The sequence below is a fragment of the Rhincodon typus genome, chromosome 4 (genome assembly GCF_021869965.1).
Source record: "Rhincodon typus isolate 14 chromosome 4, sRhiTyp1.1, whole genome shotgun sequence".
NCBI lineage: Eukaryota > Metazoa > Chordata > Chondrichthyes > Orectolobiformes > Rhincodontidae > Rhincodon > Rhincodon typus.
Window position 1 is genome coordinate 1,743,073 of NC_063335.1, and position 22,040 is coordinate 1,765,112.

General features: G+C 43.2%; 1 protein-coding gene across 1 annotated transcript in view; it reads left to right on the forward strand.

Moving 5' to 3' along the window:
* The first annotated feature begins 1,245 nt into the window (after nt 1-1,245).
* bbs9 (Bardet-Biedl syndrome 9) overlaps nt 1,246-22,040 on the forward strand; it is a 492,952-nt gene continuing 472,157 nt past the window's right edge. Inside the window, exons 1-3 of the mRNA XM_048595604.1 lie at nt 1,246-1,302; nt 4,878-5,000; nt 5,736-5,886. Coding sequence (XP_048451561.1) covers nt 4,895-5,000; nt 5,736-5,886 — 257 coding nt within the window. The 5' untranslated portion in view covers nt 1,246-1,302; nt 4,878-4,894. The remainder of the gene's footprint in view (nt 1,303-4,877; nt 5,001-5,735; nt 5,887-22,040) is intronic.

The following is a 22,040-nucleotide window of genomic DNA, read 5'->3' on the forward strand; positions in this document are numbered from 1 at the left end:
GAAGGGTCTAGGCCCGAAACGTCAGCCTTCCTGCTCCTATGATGCTGCTTGGCCTGCTGTGTTCATCCAGCTCTACACCTTGCTATTTCAGCATGTTATATCTGTTTATTTTGCCACTATTTTTACATGGACGTCATTTGGTTATCAAACCTTGCACTAATAGAAACGGTTCATTCTTATCAGACCTAACATGATTTCCTGCTGTGTTCATCCAGCTCTACACCTTGTTATCCCATGATTTGGCACATGCCTATCACATCTCCTTTCAACCTTCACTAAATGAGACATAGCCACCTTCTCCAATTTATCCACACAGCTGAAGCTCTTCATCACTGGAGCCATTCAGTCTCCAATGCCTTTGCATCCCTGCTGAAATGTGGTATCTGGAAGTAACACCAGAACTCTAGTTAAGGCTAAGTAGTACTGATGCTTGTGTTTCTAAAGCCCATGATCCTATTTGCTTTATTAACTATTTCCTACTCAAATGTTTCTACTTTGCTTCTGTGCTGTAATGATTTTAGGGTTTTTATTGTTTCATTATTTAATCAATAATTTAAGTTTATATTATGATTAGCTTTAAGCAATTTATGCTTCATAAGTAATTGATATTTAACTAGGCAAATTAAAACAAATTGCTGTTAGAAATAATAAAGAATGGTTTCTGCAAATGCTTTCTCCACAAGCTCCGATTTTGCACATTGGCTGGACCACGAACACACTTTTTAGCATTAAAACTGACAGGTGGCTCTATCAAAATGGATGGTTTGCAGATAAAATCATCCCTTCCTCTAAATGGTGTTCAGCACCAGAATGACTGTAATAAGTATGAGATTTCTGGGGTGACACAGTATCACCATTTTAACGTATGGAATCAGCCATTTGTGTGTTTATGATGTCTCTATGACTACATGCATGGAAGAGAATGGATGGTGTCTTAACTGAAAAGAATAAATGCTGGAGATCACAGCAGGTCAAGCAGTATCTATTGAGAGAGAGAGCAAGCTAAAGTTTAGAGTCTAGATGACTCTTCATCAGAGCTGACGTGAAGTGCCTTCAGGATAACACAGTGTAGAGCTGGATGAACACAGCAGGCCAGGCAGCATCAGAGGAGCAGGAAGGCTGACGTTTCGGGTCTGGAGCCTTCTTCAGAAAAATGCCTTAAGGATGTTTTGCAGAAACTCGGCAGCAAAGAACTACAATTCCCATCAGACCTTGCTGCCAGGTGCCCGGAACTTCCGTCCCTCCGCCAGTGTGAGTGCGTCTCTCGCGGCGGCGCTATGACAACGGCGGAGCGGGTAGCGGGTGAGTGACTGATCCTCGGGCCTTAGCGACCCTGTCATCTCCGTCTCCCTCCCTCCGGCACCGAAAGCTCTCGTCTCGGACCAGGCTGACAAACCCAGTCTCCTTGCCCTCCCGTTCCCCACAAACCTCTGGACCCCATCCCCTTCCCTCTGGATCAGGACTCCTCTCCACTGAGAACGTCTTTTCTGTGGAACAGGCTGCACCTTCCGTCCCCAACCCAGTTCCACCTCCCACCCCAACTAGACGCCATCCCGCTTCCCCTAACTCCAACCAGATCTATTTCCACCCCCTAACATCCCTGGCAGGAGGCAGCGATGGCCCGCGAGTGTCTTGTGTGTGAGTGTGAGTGTGGAACGAGGCCAGTCCAACCCGGGTGCAGGTCATTGAGTTCCCCTCGCTCTTGGGTCCTTCATCCCCGAGTCATAGAAGAGTTTCAAATATTCCCTAATATCAGCTGAATGAAATGAGGCTGTGAAACAGGTTTCATGAGCATTGCCTACTGTCATGTGTCGGGGGAGCGTTCCACACTAATTCGAAACGATCCAAGAAGACCCGCTGCAGTTTCATCTTCAGGCTGAGACTGCAAAGCTGATTTAGGCTCCACGTCGATCGCTTTATCCGAACGGATAAACACAACTCCTGTGTATTTGTTGTCATTTTCAGCATCATTTAGGTCTAGAAGGTTATCTCTTCTAACCCGTACAGTGATTTGGATGTTTATTGAGGGGATTAAATAGTTATGTCACAACCTGTAACATTTTGTAAACATGCGGCAATGAGTTTAAAGCCCCTTAAAACTCTTGGTAATGTCTCGCTAATGTGGAGAAACAGCAACCTAAATACATCGAGCGAATTATTGGAAGAACAAGTCACCCGCTGATGAGGAAAACAACAAAGGTTGATTAATTCCAAGCAGTCTGAGGGCATCACTGCAAGGGTCAAAATCTCCCCTCCCCCTTTTCTGATGAAGGGTCTAGGCCTGAAACATCAGCCCATCTGCTCCTATGATGCTGCTTGGCCTGCTGTATTCATCCAGCCCTGCACCTTGTTGTCTCACTGCAAGGATAATGTCTTGTGTCCAACCATGTTCAGCAGCTTAATCAATGACCTCCCTTCCATCATCAAGTCAGAAGTGGGAATGTTAGATGACAATTTATAATGTTCAGCACCATTCGCGACTCCTGAGATACTTGAAGCAGCCTGTGTCCATACACAACAATAGAACACAGAACATAGAACAGTACAGCACAATACAGACCCTTCGGCCCACGATGTTGTGCTGGCCTATTATCTTACTCTAAGATCAAACCACCCTACATACCCTACATTTTACTATCATCCATGTGCCTACCCAAGAGTCGCTATAATTCCCTAATGTATCTGACTCCACTACCACCGCCAGCAGTGCATTCCACGCACCCACCACTCTCTGTGTAAAGAACCTACCTCTGACATCTCCCCTATACCTTCCTCCAATCACCTTAAAATTATGTCCCCTCGTAATAGTCACTTCGGCCCTGGGAAAAAGTCTCTGGCTATCCATTCTATCTGTGCCTCTCATCATCTTGTACACCTCTATCAAGTCACCTCTCATCCTTCTTCGCTGCAATGAAAAAAGCTCCCTCAACCTTTCCTCATAAGACCTGCCCTCCAGTCCAGGCAGCATCCTGGTAAATCTCCTCTGCACCCTCTGTAAAGCTTCCACATCCTTCCTGTAACGAGGCGACCAGAACTGAACACAATATTCCAAGTGTGGTCTAACCAGGATTTTATAGAACTGTAGCATAACTTTGCAGCTCTTAAACTCAATTCCCCTGCCAATGAAAGCCAACACACCTTACGCCTTCTTTATAACCCTATCAACTTGGGTGGCAACTTTGAGGGATCTATGGACGTGGACCCCAAGATCCCCTTGTTCTTCCACACTGCCAATAATCCTGCCATTAACCCTGTATTCTGCATTTAAATTTGACCTTCCAAAATGAATCACTTCACACATCAAGTATCAATCATGCCACACGAGTGCCAAGCAATGACCATCTTCAACGGGACTGAATCCAACCATTGCCCATTGATGTTTAATGGTGTTGATATCATGGAATTCCCCGCTATCAGCTTCCTGGGGTGATTATTGATCAGAAATTGAATTGGACAAGTCAGGTGCTTGAAATTTGTGGCAAGTAATTCACTGTCTGTTTACCATCTACAAAACAAGTCAGGATTGTGATGGAATGTTGTTCACTTCCCTGGATGAGTGCAACTTCAACAATATTCAAGAGATTCAACACCATCAAGGATAAAGCAGCCATCTTGGTTGGCACCCAATCCACCACCTTCAACATTTATTCCTTCCCCCACTGAAAATGTGCCAGCAGTGTGTACCTTCTGTAAGATGCAGTAACTCACTAAGGCTCCTCCAAATGCACCTTCCAAACCTGCAACCTTTACCACCTAGCTGGATAAGGACAACAGGTACATGGGAGCACCATCTGCAATTCTCCTCCAAGCCAAACTATCCTGACCTACCAGTATAGTTTCATGCCTTCATTGTTATTGAATCAAAATCCTGGAACTCCATTCCTAGCAGCACTGTGGCTATCCCTACATCCCAAGGACTGCAGCAGCTCACCACCAGCTTGTGCAGCCAATTAGGAGTATGCAATAAAAGCAAAACTCACATCCCATGAATTAATTTAATAAAAAAAACTAGAACGTATTCATCCTGGCGTGAGTGGAAAAGACACACAAAGCTTATTTGAGCATGCATTATATTAACAATTTTGTTTTATACCTTCACATCCATTTTCCCCTTGGTAAACTGGAATTGGAGGGGTTTGCAGACCCTTCATGTCCCAATTGACATAGATGCTGACACAGAACAGGAGGATGAAAGATATCTTCTGTGAAGGCAGGACTTTTACTTCACCAGATCGCCAAGCAATAATGTCAAGTATTTGTGACAGGTAGCTTGGTGAGACCTAGGCCAATAGATTGTTCACTCTTGATCCCCTTGACAATTTCTACAGACCCAGTTTGGCAGATAAGTCCTATAGATTAGTTTGGTGAGTAGTGGTTTCCAAGCCACCTGTGTTAACGGACATTAAAATCCAACGCCCAAAGTACTTTTTATGCCCATTCTACTCTTTGTGCCTCTTCAAGAGGTGTGTGATTCATCAAGTAATGGGAGATAGTAGTCAGCAAGAGGTGTCTTTGCCATATTTAATTTGATGCTATGAGACTGCTTGGGGTCTGGAGTAGGTGTTGAGGACTCATAGGGCATTCCTTCCTGACAATATACCTGGAGCATGGCATACCCAGTGATGGTGATGGAAGAGTCTGTTTGGTAACAATGTTATGTTATTGCAATAGTCTCTTTGGACAGCGCTTCTGAGTTTGGCATAGAATGTAGGGTATTTTGTACTTTCATTTGAGGTTGCTGAAAACTGATGCAGGGTGAGCAAATCGGGAGAGGGTCTTTACCTTGAGTACTAAAATTTAAATTCTATGATCTTCCTGAGACTGTTGTAAAGACAACATTGTGTCTCAGCAGTCTGAGCATTTCATTATTTTGGTAGTTTCAGGTTGAAGGAAGATGTCTTTGTTTAAAGCTCGAGACTGGTGGTCCACAGTTGTAGGAGAGCAGGAGGAATTTGATCAAGGATGCTTATGCGTGGCAGATGTTGACAACAGTGGAAATGGTAAGTATGATTGAGACCAACAATATTGCTTCCTCTGGTTTAATGAAGTAATTTAGTTAGGCAGCCTAAAAAAATGTATTCCTTAATTTTGATATTTATCAATTATAGGATTTGTCATCAGTGTTTGTTTTACAAAAGGTCTTTAAGTTGTCATTGCATCCAGTAATTTCTCCGTCATGCTCCAAACCTTCCTTTCTAATTTTGTTTGTGATGAGTGGAGCAAACTGTAGATGCTGTATCATAGCACAGTAAATTTGCAACCAGATCATATTTAATCTAGACAATTCAAGGAAAAGATATGTTGTGCTATGATGCTCCTAATGACCTGGAGAAAGGATAGGTGAATGGTGCATCTGGATAAGTGACATCACTTTTGATTTCTGAAATCACCTATTTAGATGAAATAAAAAAAATGAAACAACCACTTGAGCTTAATGCCCTAACAACCAGCAAATTAGGGGAACTGTACACCAAGATTGGGTTACACTTTTGTGTTAAGCAGTATGTGAAACCTCTGCAACATTTCACATCATCATTTCAATCTACAGGATGCTCTGTGATTTTACATTGCCTCATCTTGGATAAATTGTACCCTGTAAATCCCCGGTCAAAACTTCATTGATTTTGCAAGTTAATATTACTTCTGATCATAGAATTATTTGCAGATGTGTTTATGCTTCATGATCTATTCAAATAAACAATGTCATTAAATTGATTATTTTCTGCTGTTTCCAGACAAAATTATTGTTGGCGGTTATAAGGGAATTCTGCGTATCTATTCTCCACAGCCTGCTAAACCTGGAGCAGCACATCATCCAGAAGAGTTAATCCTAGAGCTTCAACTGCAGGATCCTGTATTGCAAGTAGAAGTTGGCAAATTTGTCTCGTAAGTTTAAAAAAAAACAAAAGAGTAGATAAAAGCAATACTGAGAAACAGGATAGGTTAAGTTGCCAACTGAGAAGAGCAGCAAGTTGAATAATTATTAACACTGGTCATGAATATGGTGGAAGGTTAGCATGAAAGATTATTTTTCATGGTTCAGGTTGGTAATTGCACAATCTGGTGCCCTATATTTTTGATGACTAGAGGGTGGATTATTAGCTGCAGTATCCTGAACTGAGAGTTAGTTTGTGGGGGAATGGGGATGGGTTGCAGGGGTGTGTGTTAAGGAGCAGAGTTTCAGGCGTTGTGATAGAGTATAGGGTTTGAGGGGGTTGTAGTGTGTCTGGTTGCGTTGGGTATGAGGGGCATACTGAAGTTGGAGGAGGAAGTTACGGAGTGCATTGGGGTGGCAGCATGTAGGGTAATTGGTGGGTGAGATTAGTGGAATGCTGGAGGGTTTTGGGATTGGTGGGGCTGTGGGTTGGATAGTGATGGAGTGATGGAGTGGGGCAATGGTGGTAGTAGTAGTAGTTGTAGTGGGGGACAATGGTGGGAGTGTGGGGAGTGTGGTGGCTGAGGGGTTGTGATTTGGGCTGTACATGGTAATCTGTGGTTTGGTTGGAGAGGTGTGGATGTTGGGAGAATTTGTGAGATTGGTGGGAAGTGGGTTGCTGGGGGCTGGGAATATATGAGAGTGTCTGGGTGGGTGGAGGGAGGTAAGTTTGGTCATTTTGCATTACAGATTATAATTCATTGATCAGTTCTGGAATAATGAACATGGAATGAGGCCATTCAGTCCACTGTTTTTGTGCTGTCTGAATTTTAAGTGTATCCAACTAATCCCATTTCCTTCCTCTTTCCCCCATGCACCTTTGACTTTGCTTTTCTTTCAAGTAGTTACTTTGAAAGTTAGTACTGAATCTGCTTTCACCACCTTCGCACTATCCAGATCACAGCCACTTGCTGTGTAATTTTTTTCAAGTCACTTCTCGTTCTTCTGCAAATCACCATACGTTTGTTCCTCTTGTTACTGTCCCTTACAAAAGTACAAACATACAAACTAGGGGCAAAACTAAACCATTCAGCTTGTCAAGTTTACCCTGCCATTCAATAAAATCATGACCGATTGTGAAATTCAGAACACCAACCAATCTCATCTACAAAGAGTAACCCCTGATTCCTTTGCCTACAACTCTCTGATTTAAAAATATTTAATTACCCCACCTCCACTGTCTTCTGAGGCGTAAAAAGTAGCTCAATTTGTCTACAAACAATTCTCCTCAGCTGTCTTAAAAGGGCAATCCCTAATTTTAAAAAAGCGCCTCCTAGTCCTGGACTAAGCCACAAGACGCTCTCCAGCTTAATAATATCTTTCCTATACCAGGACGACTAGAACTGGACACAGTACTCACTAATGTCCTGTACAATCTCAACATGACGCCCTAACTCCTATACTCAAATGTTTGATCAATGAAAGTTAGCTTATCTCCTTCCTAACTGCCCTGTTCACACATGACGTGAACTTCAAAGAATTATTTACCTGAATCTCAAGGCTCTCTGTTCTACAACATTACCCAAGGCCCTACTTCTAATTGTGTAAGTCCTACCTTCGTTTTTTAACAAAATGCAATACCTCGCAGTTTTCTGTATTAAACACCTTCTGCCACTCTTCAGCCCATTGACTCAATTGATCAAGATGTCCTTATAATCTTAGATGACCTTCTTCATTGTCCACTATCCCACCAATTTTGGTGTCATCTGCAAACTTACTAAACCATGCCTTTAATATTCTTATTTAGATCATTTATATTAATGACAAACAAAAGTGGACCCAGCACCAATCCCTGTGGAACACTGCTGGTAACAGGCCTCCAGTCCAAAAAACAACCCTCCAATACCACTCTCTGACTACTGCCGTTAAACAAATTTTATATCCAATTGGCAAGCTCACCATGAATACCATATCGGCTAACTTTACTAAATAGTCTATCATGCAGAACCTTTCAAAGGCTTTAGTAAAGTCCAAGTAAATAACATCTACCGCTCTGCTCCAATCAATCGTCTTGATTAATTTCTCAAAAAACTGAATCAAGTTTGTGAGACACGACTTCCCTCGCACTTGCCTCTTCAAATGCACATAAATCCTCTCTTTCAGAATCATTTACAACAACTTACCTACCACGGAAGTCACACTCACAGGTCTGTAGTTCCTAGACTTTTCCTTACATCCCTTCTTAAACAAACGCACAACATTAGCCACTCTCCAGTTGTCTGGCAGCTCACCTGTAGTTATAGATGATACAAATATTTCTGAAAGGGGCCCTGCAATTTCCTTTCTAACTTCCCACAACATCCTGGGATACACTAGATCAGGAGCCAGAGCCAGTTATCCATCTTTATATTTTCTCGGACCTCCAGCACTTCGTCTTCTGTAATGTGGATTGTTTTCAAAACATCAGTATTTATTTCCCTGAGTTCTCTAGCTTCCATTTCTTTCTCCACAGTATAAACTCACGTGAAATATTCATTTACTATCTCTCCCATCTCCTGAGGTTGAACACAAGGATGACCTCTTTGATCTTTAAGGGGCCTAACTCTCTCTGGGTGAACTACTTGCTGCAGTATTCCTAGCCTCTGACCTGCTGTTGTAGACACTGTGTTTATGTGGTGCATCCAGTTGAGTTTCTGGTCAATGGTAACCCCCAGGATGTTAATAGTGGGGGATTCAGAGATTGTTAACACCATTGAATGTCAAAGGGGTTTAGTTAGATTGTCTCATTATGGTGATGGTCATAGCCTGGCATTCATGTGTTGTGAATGTTTATTGCCACTTGTCAGCCTAAGCCTGGATATTGTCAAGATCTTGTTGTATTTGAGCATGGACTGCTTCAGGTTCTAAGGAGTCATGAATAGTGCTGAATGTTGTGCAAATATCAGTGAACATCCCCACTTCTGACATTATGATGGAGGGAAGGTCATTGATGAAGCAGCTGAAGATGGTTGGGCCTAGGACACTACCCTTGAGGAACTCTTGCAGAGATGTCCTGTAGCTGAGATGACTGACCTCCAACTACCGCAACCATCTTCCTGTGTGCCAGGTATGACTTTAACCAGGGGAAAGTTTGCCCAAGATATCCATTGATTCCATTTTTGCAGGGCTCCTCGATGCCATGCTCTGTTGAATGCGGCCTTGATATCATGGGCTGTCACTCTCACCTCACCTCTGGAATTCAGCTCTTTTGTCCATGTTTGAGCCAAGGCTGTAATGAGGTCAGGAGCAGAATGGCCCTGGCAGAAGCCAAACTGGGCACTCCTGAACTGCTTGAGTGCACAATTGATTACACCTTCCATCACGTTACTAATGATTGAAAGTAGACTGATGGGATGGTAATTGGCTGGTTTGGATTTGTCCTGCTTTTTATGTACAGGACATACTTGGGCAATTTTCCACATTGTTGGGCAGATACCAGTATTGTAACTGTACTGAAGAGCTTGGTTAGGGGAGTGGCAAGTTCTGGAGCACAAGTCTTTGGTACTATTGCCAGAATGTTGTCAGGGTTTGTAGCATTTGCAGTATCCAGTGTCCCCAGCTGTTTCTTAATATCACATGGATCAAATTGAATTGGCTGAAGACTAGTATCTGTAATGCTGGGGACCACTGGAGGAGGCCGAGATGGAGCATTCACTCAGCAGTTTTGGCTAAAGATTGCTGCGAATGCTTCAGCTTTATCTTTTGCACTGATGTGCTGGACTCTTCCATCATTGAGGATGGGGATATTTGTGGATATTTCCTCCAGTGAGTTGTTTAATTGCCACCATTCACGATTGGATGTGGCAGGACTGCAGTGCTTAGATCTGATCCATTGGTTGTGAGATTGCTTTGCTCTGACTCTCATTGTTGCTTATGTTGTTTGGCATGCAACTAGTCCTGTTTGACACCTCATCTTCAGATATGCCCAGGTGCTGCTCCTGGCTTTCCCTCCTGCACTCTTCACTGAACCAGTTGATCCCCTGGCTTGATGGTAATGGTTGAGTGGGGAAAATGCCGATTCATGAGGTTACAGATTGTGCTGGAGTACAATTCTGCTGCTGTTGATGGCCCACAGTGCCTCATGGATGCCCAGTTTTGAATTGCTAGATCTGTTTGAAGTCTGTGCCACACAATACGATGGGGGTTATTCTCAATGTGAAGTGGGACTTCGTCTCCAGAATGACTGTGCAATGGTCACTCTTACTGATACCATCATGGACAGATGCATTTGCAGCCAGCAGATTGGTAAGGATGAGGTCAGTACATGTTTCCCTCTTGTTTGTTCCCTCACCACCTGCTGCAGACCCAGCCTAACAGCGATATCCTTTCGGTCCCAACCAGCTCAACCAGCAGTAGTACTGCTGCTGAGCCACTCTTGGTGGTGGATATTGAAATCCTCCATTCAGAGTACATTTTGTGCCCTTGTTTTCCTTAGTCCTTACTCCAAGTGTTGGTCAACATGGAGGAGTACCGATTCATTCTTGTCCATGTTTAACCTGAAGCCATGAGACTTCATGGGTTTAGACTCAATATTGAGTATTCCTAAGGCAACTTCATCTTGACTATATACCACTATACTAACGCCTCTGCCGGTTCTGTCCTGCCAGTGGGACAGGACATATCCAAGAATGGTGATGGTGGTATCTGGGACATTGCCTGTATGTAATGATTCCGTGAGTATGATTATATCAGGCTAATGCTTGACTGGTCTGTGAGACAGCTCTCCCAATTTTGGCACTAGCCCCCAGATGTTAGTAAGGAGGACTTTGCAGTGTCTTTTCTGGTGCCTAGGTCGATGCCAGGTGATCTGTCTGGTTTCATTTCTTTGACACTTTGTAGCGATTGGTACAACTAAATGGCTTGCTAGGCCATTTCAGAGGGTCAACCACATTGCTGTGGGTCTGCAGTCACATGTAGGCCTGTCCAGATTTCCTTCCCTTCAGGACATTAGTGAACCAGGTGGGTTTTTCCATCAATCATGGTTTCATGGTCATCAGTAGGTTCTTAATTCCAGATTTTTTTATTAATGAATTCCAATTCCACCATTTGGTGTGGCGGGATTTGTACCAGGGTCCCCAGAACATTAGCTGAGTTTCTGGATTAATAATCTAGCGAGAATACCACTAGGCCATCGCCTCCCCTTTAATAGGCCCTACTCTTTCTCTAGTTATTCTCATGCTCTTTATGTAATTAACAAAGTTTGGATTTTCCTTTATTCAGTTCACTAATACTTTCTCATGCATTGTCTTTGCTTTCCTAATTTCCTTTCCAAATTCTTCTCTGCACTTTTTATGCTCATCTGGAGACATATTGGGACATCAGTATCTGGCATAAGCTTCTCTTTCTTTACCTCCCCTTTATGTCCCTTGACATCCAGAGTTCTGTGGTCTTGGTCCTGCCCCTTGTCTTTACAGAAACATAGTTGCCCTGCACTCTTACTATTTCCTTTTTGAATACCTCTTATTGCTGTGACACCATTCTATCTACAGGTAGCTGCTACCAGTCCACTTGTGCCAAATTATGGCTTACTTTATTAAATTAGCCTTTCCCCCATTTGAAACTTTTATCCTTTATCCTTTTCCATAACTGTCCTAAACATAATTGAGTTATTGTCACTATCTCCAAAATGCTCCCCTACTGATATGCCTTCCATCTGCTTGGGCTCATTTCTGAATTTTAAGTTCAGGACTGTACCCTCCCTTGTTGGGCTATATACATTGTGACTAAAAAGAGTAATGCTGGATGCAGTTTAGGAATTTTCTTCACTCCCTACGTTGCACATTAAAACTATCCCGTTTAATGTTTGCATCGTTAAAGTTCCATACTACTACTGCCTTTTAATACTTACATTTTGCTGAAATTTGATTACATATTTGAACTACTGTCTCCCCTTTTGACTGTTAAGGGTTGGTAAAACACACCCAATAGCATGTTTGACCCTTTTCTGTTTTTTACTTCTGCCTATATGGTCTCTGTTGATCCTTCCGAGATATTATCCCATTTCACAGCTAGAATTGATTCCTTAATTAATATTGTCAATACGATTCTAAATTATGTCAATACTGCCCATCTTTCAGCCAAGTCTTGGTCATAGCTATGATCTCATATTCTCACACATCTATCTCTGCCCTCAGTTTTTTCCATCTAGCCTTGGTAAATTCACTTCTTTCTTACATAGTCTATATTTCCTCCGCTTTCCAGAGTCATGAGTGTTTTAATGTCCAATTTCATCTCCACTCCCCTGCAACACCACCACACTACCCCCCCGCCAACAACAACAACAACCACCACATTACTTGTCAGGATCCCATACCCCTGACAATCTACTTTATATCTATAGCATTAGCAAACCTTCCCGTGGGGATTTGGGCCTTTCCTGTTTAAATGTAACTTTTCCAATTTGTACAGTTTCCACCTCACCCAGAAATGGACCCAAAGCCTCTTGAATCAAAGATCTCCCTTCTTTACAATGTCTTCAGCCACGCATTCATGTGCTCTATCCTTCTGTTCCTATACTTAACGCTACATGGTACTGGGAGTAATCTAGAGATTATTACCTGTAAGTTCTCTTGTTCAGTTTCCTGAAGTTGCTTGCAGGACCTCATTTCTCCTCCTTCCCATGTCATTGGTCCCAATATGGACCTTGACCTCTGATTAAACACTCTACACCTCAATGCCCTGCAGCTTTTCTGTGACATCGTTAACCCTGGCACCTGGGAGGCAAGTTGCCATCCTGGAGTCACATATATGACGCCGAAAGCAACTGTCTACTCTCTTCACTAACAAATCTCCTACCACTATTACACTTCCACACTTCTTCCTCGCCCTCTTGAGCAGTTCAACCATCCACAGTGGCAAGGCCTCCACAGAGGAACAATTCTTCTCACCATTTTCCAAGACTGAAAAGTTGTTTGCAAGCGAGATGCTTCTGGGGGTTTCGCACACTACCAACCTGGTTATATTACATAGAACATAGAACAGTACAGCACAGTACAGGCCCTTCGGCCCACGATGTTGTGCTGACCTATTACCCTACTAAAATCAATCTACCTTGCTTACTCTACCTTTTACTATCCTCCATATGTCTATCCAAGAGTCGTTTAAAAGTCTCTAAAGTATCTGACTCCACCACCACTGCCGACAGCGCATTCCACACGCCCATCATTCTCTGTGTGAGGAACCTACCTCTGACATCTCCCTATACTTTCCTCCAATCACCTTAAAATTATGTCCCCTCATAATAGTCATTTCCGCCCCGGGAAAAAGTCTCTGACTATCCACTCTATCTATGCCTCTCATCGTCTTGTACACCTCTATCAAGTCACCTCTCATCCTTCTTCGCTCCAATGAAAAAAGCCCGAGCTCCCTCAACCTTTCCTCATAAGACCTGCCCTCCAGTCCAGGCAGCATCCTGGTAAATCTCCTCTACACCCTTTCTAAAGCTTCCAAATCTTTGCTGTAATGAGGTGACCAGAACTGAACACAATATTCCAAGTGTGGTCTAACCAAAGTTTTATAGAGCTGCAGCATACCCTCACGGCTCTTAAACTCAATTCCCCTGCTGTTCTTCAGTCTGGTGGTTAGCCACAGGTACCTCCTTCACACATGGTCATCCAGTCTGCTAGGAGTGTCTAAGATCCCCACATAGTGCCCAAGCAGAGACCTGAGCCCACAAGTTTACCTTAAATAAATAGAACATAGATCCTTACTCCTACTTCAGTATAGACGAGAAAAAAACATTTTCTTGTTTATGTCCGAGTCCCACTAAGGAACGCTGCTGGTCTGTTTGCTTCTCTGCAAGGATTGCGTGATTCACTCGGCATGCTGCCTGGATTATTAATGAAGAGAATCAGACTACTGGAATTTCTGGATATTTTATCTCAGATGGAACCGTATTGTGGCCATTCCCTTGCAAAACAGATATACCATTTTGGATAATGTTGAGGAGAATGACTTCGCAAGGGAAAGCAGCAGCAGCCAAACTTGTTGCACCAAGGTTGGTTCTGCTGCAGAGGGAAGGGGTAAAAAATGTGCCAGGGCATTAGTCATAGAGGACTCAATTGTAAGGGGAATAGACAGGCGTTTCTGTGGCCGCAAACAAGACCCCAGGATGGTATGTTGCTTCCCTGTTGCTAGGGTCAAGGATGTCCCGCAGCGGGTACAGGAATTCTGAAGGAGGAGGGTGAACAGCCAGTGGTTGTGGTACAAATCGGTACAAACAATATAGGTAATAAAAGGGATGAAGTCCTAAAGGCAGAATACAGGGAGCTAGGAAGAAAGTTAAGAAATTGGACCTCAAAGGTAGTGATCTCGGGATTACTACTGGTGCCACATGCTAGCCAGAGGAGAAATGACAGGATATATCGGATGAATACGTGGCTGAAAAGATGGTGTCGGGGGAGGGTTTCAGATTCCTGGGACATTGGAACCGGTTCTGGAGGATGTGGGACCTGTACAAATTGGACGGGTTACACCTGGACAGAACTGGGACTGATGTCCTAGGGGGAGTCTTTGCTAGAGTGGTTGGGGAGGGTTTAAACTAATTTGCCAGGGGAATGGGAAACTATGTAAAGAGTCAGAGAAGAAGGCAGCAAGGACAAAAACAAAAGCTAGAAAAGGTAATAAGAAAAGTGATAGGCTGAGAAACCAAGGACAAGATTCAAACAGGGCTATGGAGAAAAACAAGGAGGAGACAAACACTGTTAAAAGGACAAGCTTAAAGGCTTTGTGCCTTAATGCACAGAGCATTTGCAATAAAGTGGATGAACTAATTGTGCAGATAGATGTAAACGGGTACGACATGGCTGCAAAGGTGACCAGGGATGGGAGCTGAAGGTCCCAGGGTATTCAGTATTTAGGAAGGACAGGCAGAAAGGAAAAGGTGATGGAGCAGCATTGCTGGTTAAGGAGGAAATTAAAACAATAGTGAGAAAGGATATTAGCTCTGACAATGTGGAGTCTGTATGGGTAGGGTTGAGAAATACCAAGGGGCAAAAAACATTATTACGTGTCATATATAGACCCCCAAACTGCAGTAGTGATGTCGAGTCTGGCATTAAACAGGGAATTAGAGATGCATGTGATAAGGGAATATCAGTGATCTTGATTGATTTTAATCTGCATATAGATTGGGCAAATCAAATCAGCCACTATGCTGTAGAGGAGGAATTTCTGGAGTGTATATGGAATGGTTTTCTTGACCAATTTGTGGAGGAACCAACTAGAGAGCAGGCCATCTTAGACGGGGTGCTGTGTAATGAGAAGGGAATCATTGCCAATCTAGCTGTGTGATACCCCTTGGGGAAGAGCAATCTTAACATGATAGAACTTTTTATCAAGATGGAGAATGAGGTTGTTGTTTCGGAGTCTAAGGTGCTGAACCTTAATAAAGGAAGCTATGAGGATATGAGGCGTGAGTTGGCCGTGGTAGATTAGGGAGAGTTACTTAAAGGGCTGACAGTACATAGGCAATGGCAAACATTCAAGGAACACATGGGGGAACTGCAACAACTGTTTATTCCTGACTGTCACAAAAGCAAAATGGGTAAGAGGGCCAATCCTTGGCGTACAAAGGAAATAAGAGATAGTATCCAATCCAAGGAAGAAAAATACAGATTGGCTAAGAAAAATAATAAATCTGAGGATTGGGAGTAGTTTAGAATTCAGCAAAGAAGGACCGAGGGATTGATTAAGAAGGGGAAAATAGTATATGAAAGTAAGCTTGCAGGGTACATAAAGACTGACGCTAAGAGTTTCTATGGGTACATAAAGAGAAAGAGATTGGTAAAGACAAACGTAGGTCCCCTACAGACAGAAACGGGGGAATGTATAATAGGGGACAAAGAAATGGCTGAGGAACTGAATACATAGAATATGGAACATAGAACACAGAACTGTACAGCACAGTATGGGCCCTTCGGCCCACGATGTTGTGCCGAACTTTTACCCTAAACCTAAGGTCTAACCTCCATCCCTACCTTATACTATCATCCATATGCCTATCTATTAGCCGCTTAAATGCCCCTAATGAGGCCGACTCCACTACCCTCTCCAGCAATGCATTTCACGTCCCTACCACTCTCTGAGTAAAGAACCTACCTCTGACGTCTCCCCTATATCTACCTCCACTCACTTTAAAACCATGCCCCCTCGTAATAGCTACCTTTACCCGAGGAAAGTCTCTGGCTATCCACTCTATCTATACCTCTGATCATTTTGTACACCTCTATCAAGTCACCTCTCATCCTTCGTAGTTCTAAAGAGAAAAGCCTTAGCTCTCTCAACCTTTCCTTGTAAGACCTTCCCTCATTCCAGGCAACATCCTGGTAAATCTCCTCTGCACCTTTTCCAACGCTTCCACATCTTTCCTGTAATGAGGTGACCAGAACTGGACACAATACTTCAGATGTGACCGAACCAGGGTTTTGTATAGCTGGAGCATAACTTCACGGCTCTTGAACTCAATCCCTCTATTAATGAAAGCTAGCACACCATACGCCTGCTTAACAACTCTATCCACCTGGGTGGCAGCTTTCAGGGAACTGTGGACACGAACCCTGAGATCCCTCTGCTCCTCCACACTGCCAAGAAACTTTCCGTTAACCCTGTATTCTGCTTTCAAATTTGTCCTTCCAAAATGAATCACCTCACACTTTTCAGGGTTAAACTCCATCTGCCACTTCTCAGCCCAGCTCTGCATCCTATCAATGTCCCCTTGTAACCTAGAACAGCCCTCTGCACTATCCACAACTCAACCCACCTTCGTATCGTCTGCGAACTTACTAATCCACCCTTCCACTCCTACATCCAAATCATTTACAAAAATCACAAATAGAAGAGGACCCAGAACAGATCCTTGTGGCACACCACTCGTAACTGAGCACCATGTTGAATATTTTCCGTACACTACCACCCTTTGTCTTCTAAGGGTCAGCCAATTCTGAATCCAATCTGCCACATTTCCCCCTATCCCATGCCTCCTTACTTTCTGCATGAGCCTACCATGGGGAACCTTATCAAACGCCTTACGTAAATCCATGTATACCACATCCACTGCTCTACCTTCATCCACGTGTATGGTCACCTCTTCAAAGAATTCAATAAGGTTTGTGAGGCGTGATCTACCCCTCACAAATCCATGCTGGCTATCATGAATCAAACTGTGCCTTTCCAAGTGATCATAAATCCTATCTCTCAGAGCCCTTTCCAATAATTTACCCACCACTGAAGTAAGATTAACTGGCCTGTAATTTCCGGGGTTATCCCTATTCCCTTTTTTGACAAGGGAATGAGTTTTCCTCACTCCAATCTTCCGGCACTATACCCGTGGAAAGTGAGGACGAAAAGATCATTGCCAAAGGTCCTGCGATCTCTTCCCTCATTTCCCATAGAATCCTTGGATAAATCCCATCAGGCCCAGGGGACTTATCTATCTTCAAGTTCCTCAAAATTCCTAGTACATTTTCCTTACTAACATCTACCTCCTCTAGCCTACCAGCCTGTTTCACACTGTCCTCCCCTACAACTAGGTCCCTCTCAGTTGTGATTACTGAAGAAAAGTATTCATTAAGGATCTCTCCCGTCTCTTTAGGCTCCGTACACAAATTCCCTTTACAATCCTTGATCGGCCCTACCCTTTCTCTGGCCATTCTCTTATTCCTCACATACACGTAAAAAGCCTTGGGGTTTTTCTTGATCCTATCTGCCAAGGTTTTCTCATGCCCCCTTATAGCTCTCTTAAGCCTTTTCTTCAGCTCCTTCCTGGCTAACTTGTATCCCTCTAGAGCCTTTTCCAATCCTTGTTTCCTAAACCTTATATACATACTTTGGTTCTGTCTTCAAAAAAGAGGACACAGATCAGTTACCAGAATTATTGGAGGATGCAAGATTTAGTGAGAGGGAAGAATTGACCCAGATCAACATTAGTAGAGAAATGGGAAAATTGTTGGGATAGAAGGCCAATAAATCCTCTGGGCCTAATGATCTACATCTCAGAGTGCTTAAGAAAATAGCTTTAGAAATAGTGGATGCTTTGTTTGTCATCTTCCAGGATTCTATAGACTCTGAAACAGTCCCTGCAGATTGGAGGGTGGCTAATGTCACTCCAGTATTCAAAAAGGGAGGTAGAGAGAAAACTGGGATTTATAGACCGGTGAGCCTAACATCGGTAGTAGGGAAAATTCTCGAATTAGTTGTCAAGGATTTAATAGAAGAGCATTTAGAAAGCAATGGCAGGATCCGACAGAGTCAGCATGGATTTATGAAGGGGAAATTATGCTTGACAAATCTGTTGGAATTCTATGAAGATATAACCAGTAGAGTTGACAAGGGAAAGGTAGTCAAAGTAGTATATTTGGACTTTCAGAAAGCATTTGACAGAGTTCCACATAAGAAATTAATGTGCAAGATTAAAGTGCATGGGATTGGGAGAAGTGTATTGAGATAGATAGGAAATGGGCTGACAGAGAGGAAACAAAGAGTAGGAATTAATGGGTCCTTTTCAAATTGGCAGGCTGTAACTAGTGGGGTGCCACAGGGGTTGTTGCTGGGACCCCAGCTATTCACAATATATATTAATGATTTGGATGAGGGAACAAAATGTAACATCTCCAAGTTTGCAGATGATACCAAGTTGGATAGGAGGGTGAACTATGATGAGGATGCAGAAATCCTTCAGCATGATCTCGACAGGTTGGGTGAGTGGGCAAATCGATGGCAGATGCAGGATAATTTGGATTAATGTGAGGTTATTCACTTCAGCAGCAAAGACAAGAAGGCAGATTGCTACCTGAATGGTTGTAAATTGGAAGAGGGGAGTGTGCAGCGGGACCTGGGTGTCCTTGTGCACCACTCGCTGAAGGTAAGCATGCAGATGCAGCAGGTGGTAAAGTAGGCAAATGGTATGTTGGCCTTCATTGTAAGAGGTTTTGAGTACAGGGGCAGGGATGTGTTGTTGCAGTAGTACAGGACCTTGGTGAGACCACACCTGAAAAACTGTGTGCAATTTTGGTATCCTTTTCTGAGGAAGGATGCTCTTGCTCTGGAGGGAGTGCAGCGAAGGTTTACCAGGCTGATTCCGAGGATGGTGGGTCTGACATATGAGGAGAGATTGACTAGGTTGGGATTGTTTTCAGTGGAGTTCAGATGAATGAGGGGGGATCTCATAGACACTTATAAAATTCTAATGGGACTGAAAAGGATGTTCCCGATGGTGGGTGTTCCAGAACCAGGGATCACAGTACAAGGATTCGGGGTAAATGATTTAGACGGAGATGAGGAGACATTTCTTCACCCAAAGAGTGGTGAGCCTGTGGAACTCATTACCACAGGAAGCAGTTGATGCCAAAACATTGAATGTATTCAAGAAGCGACTAAATATAGCACTTGAGGTGAATGGGATCAAATATTATGGGGAGAAAGCAGGATTAGGCTATTGAGTTGGATGATCAGCCATGATCATGAAGAATGGTGGAGCAGGCTCTAAGGGCCGTATGCCGTTTTCCTGCTCCTATCTTCTACGTTTCTATGTATTTCCTTATTCTTCTAAGCAAGGAGGTAAACTAATAAAGATATTGAGAGACGTTGGAGTGTCAGTGCCTGATGCTGACTGGTGATACAATTTGTCTTTTAGAGTGATCAATGAAGAAGATATTAATTGTGGGTGTAAATGGAAATTGCCGACCATTGTATTAGAGTTGGTTTAAAAAGTGACTTGGTAAGTGAAGAACTCATAGTTGAGTAGTACAACATACCCCTATGAAATGAATTGATTTTTTTCTGAGCGAGGTTGGGAAATAACCTGGCTTTGACTTGATAGAGGTGTACAAAATGATCAGAGGTATAGATAGAGTGGACAGCCAGAGACTTTTTCCTGGGGTGGAGGTAGCTATTACGAGGGGGCATAGTTTTAAAGTGAGTGGAGGTAGATATAGGGGAGACGTCAGAGGTAGGTTCTTTACTCAGAGAGTGGTGGGAGCATGGAATGCATTGCCGGAGAGGGTAGTGGAGTCGGCCTCATTAGGGGCATTTAAGCGGCTATTAGATAGGCATATGGATGATAGTATAAGATAGGGGTGGAGGTTAGTTAGACCTTAGGTTTAGGGTAAAAGTTCGGCACAACATCGTGGGCCGAAGGACCTGTACTGTGCTGTATTGTTCTATGTTCTATGATTCAAAATATTGGCCTCACTGAGGGTGATGGATCAATGTGAAGTCCACATCTTCATTCCTCTTTACTTTGGATTCAGATCCCAAATGGGAAAAGGTTGACAAATTCTGTGTTTTCCTTTGCCTATTTTTGAAAGTAAGACTCCATATCAATGCTATTTCTGATGCAATACCTTCATAATGTGGCTATATATGTTGCTTACGTAAAAGTCTTATTTCCCAGTAACAGCCATTCTGCCTTTTTACTGCTGTATTGGATGGTCCTGTGTTTTATGATCGAAATGGAGGATTCCCATTCCTCCATGTTTAAATGAATGATTTCAGCTTTTACTGCCAGCAGAATGAAGGATCTTTCACTTTTACAATCGCCTGAATAAAGTCTCGCAAACCTTCTTTGCCTGTTAGATAAGGTCTGCTTAGGCTTTTAATCTGGCCTATGTTATCACTTTAATACTGGCTTCCTGGTGTTCCTGGGTCAGTGACCTCAGGGTGATATTTATTTTGTGGTTTTTTACTTCCCTTTCTGTAGCCTTCTGGTGTTCAGTCACTGGCAGCATCACTTGATGTGAGCCCTAAGTAATTTTTGACTTCTTGCTTTTCCAGCCTGAGTTTCACTGCCATTTTGAAGTTTCCTCTGGCCTATCAGGGATTTCAAACTTTACTCATGAAGTTGTCGATGTCATACTCACTGCTGAACTCCAACCAGGCACCATTTGCACAGACCACCCCATTGCAATGCAGTTATGAATGCTCCTCCTCCTGGAGAATGCTATCTATCCTGTTGCACTGTGTCTCTTATCAGAGCTTAAGTGCTTTTGCCGTTCAATGGAGTACACTTCTTGTTGTAAATTGCCGAGAAGGTTTCTTCTGCCTTGCTCTTGTATCAGTCTGAAGCTATTACACCACTGTTCACTGTGTGTTGTATTAATGGTCACATCAAATCTGCTGACTAGCATGTTGTATGGGCACATTGGATCACTGTTGGATGACCTGCTGATTGCGGTCAAGTTTTCTATCACTATATTCTTTAAGTAGGTAGCATGTTGGCTCAGTGGTTAGCACTGCTGCCACACAGCACCAGGGTCCCGGGTTCAATTCCAGCCTCATGTGACTGTGTGGAGTTTGTGCATTCTCCCCATGTCTGTGCAGGTTTCTTCCCATAGTCCAAAGATGTGCAGGTTAGGTGGATTGGCTATGCTAGATTGCCCATAGTGTCTGGGGTGGAAAATGCAGGGATAGGGTAACGAGTGGGTCTGGGTGGGATGCTCTTTGGAGATTCAATGGACTCAATGGGCTGAATGGCCTTCTACCACACAGTAGGGATTCTTTGAAAAGTGTAGAAAACTAGGCAGCCTGGGTCTAGTGTGATAGAGGAAAAACCACTTCTAGGCTAACTAGAAGTGTCACTTGTAGATAACAAGAGATAGATTATTGCATGTTAGCATTTAGTTACAGGTTACATTAATACGATATGCATTGGTTTTCCTCAAATTTTCTGTAAAAGATGTTAGATCTCACTCTTTTGAGATCCAAAGCTGTTTTATATACAAGTCTGTATGACATCATCTTAGTAGGTGGTGCTTATGGCACTTAAATGTTGACCCTGTCAGAAACATAAACAACAAATCGCTCTTCATCATTATGGAAATAGTAACCCACTGTCTCTACTCTGACCCTAGCAACCCACATGCTCTTGACTGTGTCTACTTGACATATGTATTATTATTCCCAGAAAGTAATGAGAATTAAGACCTAAGAGCTGTGAGCCAACAGTGTACATTCAATTCATGTGAGACTATAGTCCTGTTTGCAAAATCTGGGTTTTCGCATTGCCATGGTGGGATAAGAGATGCAGTACCTGCATCCCTGGGTTTCTTTGTTCAGCAACACTCCCCAGGACTCTATCTTTCACTGTACAAATCCTGCCTTGGTTTGTCTTTCCAAAATGCAACACCTCACA